General features: G+C 45.5%; 1 protein-coding gene across 1 annotated transcript; it reads right to left on the bottom strand.

Annotated features, from left to right (window-relative positions):
- Positions 1-3,755: 3,755 nt before the first annotated feature.
- On the bottom strand, positions 3,756-4,481 carry LOC136524145 (uncharacterized). Its single transcript, XM_066517606.1, has one exon. It carries the CDS (start codon positions 4,479-4,481, stop codon positions 3,756-3,758), a length of 726 nt encoding a protein of 241 aa, XP_066373703.1.
- Positions 4,482-8,593: the final 4,112 nt, after the last annotated feature.

The raw sequence follows: 8,593 nt of genomic DNA on the forward strand, positions 1-8,593 counted from the left end.
ATCATTACTTGTCCTCTTCAACCAACAACACCATTAGGATTGTTCATTGCAGCAGAAACCTTCTTGTGGGATGTTTTCTTCTTGCCAGCAGCAGTCTTCTTTGTAGCAGTTGTTTTCTTCATGGCAGTGGACCTTGATCTCCCAGCCTTTGTTGCATACTTACAGTAGTGGGTGGAACTGGCCTAGCTGCTGGTTGGTTAGACAATATGAAGCTTGAAAATAGAAGTGGTTCTTTTTCCAGTAATCTACTCTATGATGACTGAGAATGGAGATGATTAGTTTGAATGAGATGCTGGGTGATCTGGAGGAATTAAATGACAGTGACACTAACCTCTGCTTGCATCTGGAACATCATGGTACTTGATAACTGGGACATCATTGACATGTCAGTTTCTCCAAACATGGAAACCTGTAACATAAAATTGACAACTTAGATAAGACATACTAGTACAATGTGTTGTCACATTAGTAGTTACCTGACTAATAACTGGCATAGAAGTTTGAACTAGCATCATTGCCATGTCACTATAATCTTCAGTTGCAGCTTCCTCAAAAAACTCTTCAGTTTGAACTGGCATAGAAGTTTGGATCCTCTATGTAGGTATCTTGGGTTTTAGTCCAGCCTTTCTCATGCTACACGTAGCCCTGTTATGTTATTTGCATTCCACGCTTTGTCAACCTTGGTCCATGACTACCTTGTACCTCATATGGCTGCTTCTTCCTTGATTTAGGAGGCCTTCCAACTTTCTTCACATATACTGGTGGTAGAATTACATTGCCTCTAGCTTTCTGCCATGTGTTCTTGTCTTTACACGGCCACACATTGTGGCCATAAGCACTGAGATAGCTATTGGAAGAGTAACACTCAGGTACAACTGACTCTGGTGTGATCCTTTCATGCCTCAAGCATGCAATTGCATGAGAGCATGGGATTCTAGTGAGGTCCCACCTTCTGCAATCACAAGTCTTCATATTGATGTCCACTATGAAACTATAGTCCCTATCTTGTACCTAGAATATGCCCTGTCCAGCAGGCATTGCATAACATGTATTGGCCCATTCTATGTTTCTATTAATTATCTTCTTTATCTTAGGACAGATGGGTCTCTACCATTCTTCTCCCACCTCCCTCTGCTTTTTGTAGAACCTGGACATTAGTTGTCCCTTGATCTGCTCTAGCATACTAAGAATTAGCATCTCCCTTGCCTCCAAGATATAACTGTTAAACACTTCACAGCTGTTGTTCAGCAACAGGTCACACTTTAGAAAAGTGCTGAAGTAAGCTCTGACCCAGGTGTTGAAAGGCATCTTGTGCAACCATGCATAGGCCTTATGATCTAGGGTCTTCATTTTCTCCATGTTCCTATTGAACTGTGGTATTGAACTTGACCTTGCACAACACCAAAGCTAGTTCTTGAGATTTTCACCTTTAAAGTGGTGTTGGAAGTTGGAATATAGGTGTCTGACACAGAACCTATGTTTAGAGTTAGGGAAGACTTGTTGAACTGCTAGAATAAGACCCTGAAAACAAAAGTACAAACATATGAAAATGGTGTTTTCACCTAGCAAACAACTACAACGAAGAATATAGTAATGTTTTCACCTTTTGTTTATCTGTCATGATGGTCCAAGGATATGTGTTATCTATGCCAAGGTCATTTTTCAGTGTCTCCAAAAACCACTTCCATGTCACTAGTGATTCCACTTCCACTATTCTAATGGCAATTGGGAAGATACATCCATTTGTATCAATGCACACAGCTATCAGTATTTGTCCACCATACTTAGTCTTAATGTGTGAAAGCTCTAGTTTGGTTTTGGTGAATTGATGAAACCCTAAGTGCTAACCTAGTTTATCAAGTGATCATGAGATAGGTAGCACATTCCAAGTGGTGAAGCAAATGAAGACCATGACATGATGATGGTGATGCCATGGTGATGATCTAGTGCTTGGACTTGAAAAGAAGAAAGAGAAAAATAAAAGGCTCAAGGCAAAGGTATAAATGGTAGGATCTATTTTGTTTTGGTAATAAAGACACTTAGAGAGTGTGATCATATTTAGGTTCGATAGCCGTACTATTAAGATGGGTGAAACTCGTATCAAAATGCAGTTATCAAAGTGCCACTAGATGCTCTAACTCATTGCATATGCATTTAGGATCTAGTGGAGTGCTAACACCCTTGAAAATGTTTGTGAAAATATGCTAACACAAGTGCACAAGGTGATACACTTAGTGGTTGGCACATTTGAGTAAGGGTTAGAAACTTCAGCGGTGGAGTGTCTGCCCGTAGAGTGCAAACAGTCTGATGGTGCCACCAGTGCCCTAAACTCAGGTGAACATGGTCACTGTAAGTGACTGGACGCTGGTCTCTAAAGGACTGGCGCGTCCGGTTAGTAGCAGCAGAAGAAGCGCAGCGTCGGTCATCGATCGGGCGCTGGCACTGAAACGACCAGACACTGACTGCCTACATCTGGTCACACTGACATGGTCATGTATAGGGGAAACACCAAGTGACCGGACGCTGGGTGAGTCCGGTCGAGCGTCATGAAAAGTCATCTCCAGATGCTTACTGGAAACGACCGGATGCTGAGGTTCAGCGTTCGGTCACTTTGAGCTGCTGCGTCCGGTCATCACTTGACCGTTGAGATAGGGCGATCAACATTTGAAGAGAGGGGACATGTGGCACGTATTGCATGACCAAACGCTGAGGTCTAGTGTTCGGTCAATATGACCGGAGCGTCTGGTCACCCCGTGTTGTGTCCAGTGAAAGGGTACAACGGCTCTATTCATGGGGGCTTCTATTTAAGCCCTATAGTCAGCTCAAACTCATTCTCTTGGCCATTTACATTGACATAGCAACCTTATGAGCTTAGCCAAAGCCCTCCCACTCATCTCCATCATTGATTCATCATCTTTGTGAGATTGGGAGAGAATCCAAGTACATTGCTTGAGTATTTGCATCTAGAGGCACTTGGTGTTCGTGTTTCGCTGTGGGATTCGCTTGTTACTCTTGGTGGTTGGCGCCACCTAGATGGCTTAGAGCAGCAAGGATCATCGAGCGGAGGGTGGTGATTGTCTCCGGCTCCGATCGTGGTAATTGTGAGGGGTTCTTGACCTTTCCTCGGTGGAGAGCCAAAAGGTACTCTAGTGGATTGCTCGTGGCTTGTATGATCCTTATCTTGTGTTGGTTGTGCGGCACCCTATTGAGGGTTTGGCGTGTAAAGCCAATTAGCGCGTGAACCTCCAAGTGAGTGAATCGCCACAACGAGGAGTAGCTTGCCGGCAAGTAAGTCAACCTTGGTAAAAAATCATTGTGTTCATCATTTGATTCCGAGGTGATTGGTCTTCATTGATATTCATTCTTGTGATTGATTGGCTCCTTCCTCGACATGGTGGTATAAATAAATTGCTCACTCTCTTTACTTTACCGCAAACTAGTTGTTAAGCTCTTTAGTGTAGCTAGTTGTGAGAGCTTGTTAGTTTGGTTAGTGTGGCTCTTTAGTTAGTCTTTGAGAGCACATTAACTTAGTGTAGTGTCATAGCTTTTGTGTGGATAGAAACTATATAAACTAGAATTATGGTAGGTGGCTTGCTATTTTAGTAGGCTAGCGCAACACTTGCTTCGCCTCATAATTATCTAACCAGTTTGTTAAGTGTTGTTGTAGAAATTTTTAATAGGCTATTCACCCCCCTCTAGCCATTAGGAACTTTCAATGTGGCATCCATCCAAGCATATGATAGGCCTACATGCAGTCAAGAAACCTCTTTTACATGCATCCAATGACACGTGCTAAATACATTGCCATCCAGGTTCAGAAAGAAGCTGCTGCCTGGGTTACTTCTTCTAAGTTCATGACCATAGTCCCAAAGTAACTTGTATTGCTCCACCTCATCTCTCATAACTTTCTTCATAGCTAATCTTTTAGCTCTAGCAAGCTTGGACCTTGATGGAGTTATGTTCCAGTCCCTCTGTACTGACCTAGCAAAATTTGTGAGGCCCATCTTCTGATCTGCCCTAAATGTTTCTAGATACTTGTCAACAAGCCATCTTGATGTGCACCTCTTCAAAACCCACTTTTTCTGGCATGTGTGTTGTCCATTGAATTGCTTGATAACCATACCAGGGGATCTGCTATCCACTGAAGCATACAACTTCCAAGGACAACCTTCTGCATAGTGTGCGTCAATCCTCTTCTTCTCATTCCTTGGTAATTTAATTTCAACCTTGTGCTTCAAACTATATTCTGTAATTGCTTTCCTTAGAATCTCATAGGTTGCAAACAATTGACCCAACTTAAATATTGGGTTATGCATATCCTGCTCTCTAAAAGTCTGAAACCTTAGGCTTTCTCCACCTTCATCATCTGATTCAGGCAACCGCAGCTCATCATCTTCTGTTGACATGTCATCTTCAACATTTGATACAACACTAAAAGCTTTCTTGCCCTTATCTTTCTTCCTTCCTTCCTTCTTCATCATCTACATACTAAAAAAGGTCATCATCATCTGTAGCCAGTTCGTAGTCAGAATCAACAAAATCAGGGTCCTCTTCACTGTCATCACCAGCACTGTCATCACCAAAGCTCCCATCATTTCTGTCATCAACTCGGTCATAACCACAGAATTCAGGTACCCTCCCACTATCTGTATTGTCCATATGCATAGTCTTCATAGGACCGAAAACCTTGGGAGGTGAGTTCAATGGGTTTGCAACATTGTCATACCATTGTAAACCAGAAAGGTTGTCATCATGGTCCAAATACAGCACAAAATTCTTAAATTTGTGAACTAATGAGGACATTACCATTGTGTCTGTGTTAGACAAAATTAATCTCAACTCATTTGAAAGATTCTTCCCATGTAGCAGCTAGAACACCTTCATGTTTGGATTTTTTGGGTAGTGTAACTTAAAAACAAGTTGCTCTATGAAAATAGGAGACCATTTAGCAACTTCTACGTGGTCAAACCAACTAACTCTTTCATCCAGATAGGCTTTGTTCAACCCTTGAGAAACAAAGCACCCCCCATGATGCATTTCCACTGAGAATTCTTCGTCATCGGTGCCTATAGAAGAAAACCCCAAAATCTACAGCATAAATGACCAATACATGAAACCCTAGCCGACAAAAGAAGATATTTTCTGCAACAAGCGAGCTAATCGACGTAAGAAATACCTCCTAAACCAACCAATTTCAGAGTTCATGACATAGAAGAACTCACCATATTGTGGCGCCTGTGCCCCCATTGCTCGCAAAGAGGCCACCATTGCGCTGACTAGCCGCGATCGACGCGGCAGTCAGTGCTCGGCACCACCACCCCGCACAATCTTCACCGCCTCCACCGGCTACGTCGTCGTTGGTACCACCCGCCTCCTCCGTCGTCCCACCCAGCGCCCCGGCGTCGTTTGAAATCCAGGGACGATGGCTTCGAAGGGAAGGAAGAGGAAGGGGTGAAGAGTGAGGGAATGGAAAGGATAGGGGGCTATCGGCAAAAAAATGATTGGCAAAGGGCCCTCACGTGCTGCTCATATGATCTATGGACACAGTGGCTGCTGACATGTATTGCCACGTAGGATCTATTCCCCAAACGGATGGATATGGAGCTAAATGGCACAACTTAAAAAGTTTATGTACTCAAATCTGTATTTTCAGAGTTAATGGACCTGAATGACACAACATAAAAAGTTGATGGATTTAGGGTGCATTTATCTTTTTTTTAAGGAACTTGCTATATTTCAGGTGCCTGACAATGATCTTCGCTGCTGGCTCATGAGCATGTAAGGCTGAGATTCAGCTTGATGGAGAGAAAATCAAGTCACTCCCCCGAAGAGAAGCTAGAACTGCATCTGACCATTAATTAAAATAGATGCTCCCCTCCCCCTAAAATATATACTATATTATGGTCCACATTAAATTGGTGGATAGACGAAAACACCATTTTATAGTTTGGCCCCGTTTGGCAGGGCTTCTCCACCGGCTTCAGGAGCTGTTTGGAGCCGTTTTCTACCAAACGGGGTAAAGTAAAATAGCTTCACTTGTGAAGCCCCTAAAAACATGCTCTCACAGTGAATTGGGGTGGGATGGAGCCAAAAAAAGTGGCTTCTCCCGGCTCCTCCTCCAGGACCCTAAAAACATGCTCTCACAGAAAAGCCATTTTGCCAAACGGTTTACCAAAACCGCTTCAGCTCCACCGGTGAAACTGTTCGTGGAGCTGAAGCAAAAAAAAAATGACTTCACTAGTGAAGTGAAGCCCTGCCAAACAAGGCCTTTATATAGGTAGCCTGCACATTTTTATGTCATGATTAAATGGAATACACGAACGTGATCACGCACATCAGATGGGCCAAAGACAAACAAGATGAAAGCTTTACCAATGTGAAGGGGAGGCCGCCGCCTGGACTGATGCGGCGGTGCATATTAGGGCCGACATCAAGCGAACGCCGGCGCCACGCCTCCACGGCACACAGACTGACAGACGCGCGTGTGGCACACATGTGGCGAGGTCGGGCTCGGCCTAACCGAACCTAGCGTTCCGGCGCCCGCCCTGTCTGCCTTTGACCCCCACGGCCCCACCCCGCAACCCGCATGCAGGAGAGGACCGACCAGGTCGGGCGTCGGAGCTGCGCGCGTTGACCGCCACGTTGTAAATTCGTTCTTCGCCTGCCGGTGCCGGTGCTCCATCATCGGCCTGACTGACCTGAAGCACCGGCCGGCCACCGGGCCCGGGGGAAAACAAGGAACCCGGTGTTTGACCTCCAAAAAGTCGCCCCCCACGTCCTGCTCCCACCTGTATTATCAGACGGGATGTTCGGTCACCGGCGACGGGGTCTGCACGCTGCTGGCAGCGGCAGCCAGGCACCATCAGACCTTTCCATCAGTGCGCTGGCGTTGACCTGCATAGTACATGCAGTCAGGAGAGGCTTGCCTGATTCCAAGGAGCGAGAGTGGAAACAGGCTGCCTGATTGTTTCGTCGTAAATGATTGTGGATTATTTACCGCTGGCGGGTTTGGTTTATTTGGTGTGAGAAAAAAAAATACTGTTTCAGCTTATAATCCATGATCGTATAAGCCCAGCCGAACAGACCGAGGAGTTTGCAGAGACTGACAACACCTATACGAAATGCCGGTGACCATATGGGCCATGCATGCCGCGCTGGCGCCTCAGAAGTCAGAGCCAGTCGAAGGCACACGGCGGTACGTTGCCACCGCTCAGGGCAGTCCCAATGGTGTATTGATGATGGTTTCTATCATCATTAAATGACTTGCCACGTAAGCAAAATGCTGACATGGCAACGTAATTAATGAAGAAAGAAAGCAAAAATCCTAGAAATGATTTCCTTATGAAGAAATCAGGTCTTCTCTTGACCCATGCAATAAGAAACCATGAAATCGCCATTGGGGAGAAACCACCAGTTTTCAGGGGGCTCGTGCCACACTTCTATTGGAGGAAGAAGATAAAGTTGGGAGAGAGAAAGAGAAAATAATTATTATATAAAGACACCTCCACTGTGGAAGATAGTTTCTATAGATGATTTTTTGTGCTATGAAAACCACGTCAATTTCTTTCATCGAGACTGCTCTCAACTGGCTCGGCAAGGTCAACCCGGGAACCAAATAGCTCGTCGATCCAAATACTCCCGGCTTCTTCCGTTGGTCTGGTCAGTTGTCGGTTGCAAGGTCAACCTTCACCAGGCTAGGTCGATACGGCGTATAGGTGATAGAATACTAGTAGTAGTACTGCTACACACAAACGAAAGGGAACCTGTGTAAGCGAAAATAGAAGAAGAAAACTTCAACTCATCGATACTTCGGTTGACGTTTCGCTGGATCATCAGAGAAAACTCTTCTAGAGAATTCAGCACGCATTTGACCAATATCTTGATGCACAGTCGTATAGAAGGAATAGTGGCCTCGATGGATGCGAGGGAGATGACCAGGTCCCTGTCGAACAGCAGGGTCAGCTTTTGAATAAATCAGCCTCATGCCTTCCTGAGCTGCTTTAGTACCAGCTCCGTTCGGCTCGTTGAATTTTAGCTGAAACTGACTGTAAAATACTATTCCGGCTGAATTGTTGTGAGAGAAAAACACTGTTTCGACTAAAAAAAAGAAGCCAAACAAGCCGGCTTGTGGGTAAGCCGAACGGGACCAACTATCACCCATTTCAAATTTCATATTTCAAATTATTTTAACGCAATGGCCACGCAGCACGATCACAAAGAATCCATCATTCACATCCTCTCTTTTCCCCCGCATGTACAACACTCGAGAAGCCGCTGATCCAGTCGCCGCCACGCCTTCGTGTCTCGTGCGTGCGGGTCGAGAGCTCGGTGCCGCACCACAGTGATAGACTTGTTGCCAAATCCGTCTACCATGACCCGAACCTAGATAAGCAGGCCAAGCGGGTCTTGCTCAGCAAATAGCAGCCATCGGCGAGCGCCCCACGGTCAGCACCGGCGACGCCTGACGCGACCATCGCCAATCGATTCCATGAGACGTTTCGAGAGCCGTTGTCGCCATCCAAGCGTGCGGCAATGCAGGAGCTCTTCCCCATGGCTGGTGCTCATGGGAGGCGGGCGGCGACGCAGGAGCCTT

Source organism: Miscanthus floridulus, chromosome 18 (genome assembly GCF_019320115.1).
Source record: "Miscanthus floridulus cultivar M001 chromosome 18, ASM1932011v1, whole genome shotgun sequence".
Taxonomy (NCBI): Eukaryota; Viridiplantae; Streptophyta; class Magnoliopsida; order Poales; family Poaceae; genus Miscanthus; species Miscanthus floridulus.

Coding starts and splice junctions, on each gene's coding strand:
- LOC136524145 (XM_066517606.1), bottom strand. CDS start 4,481: ATGATGAAGAAGGAAGGAAGGAAGAAAGATAAGGGCAAGAAAGCTTTT.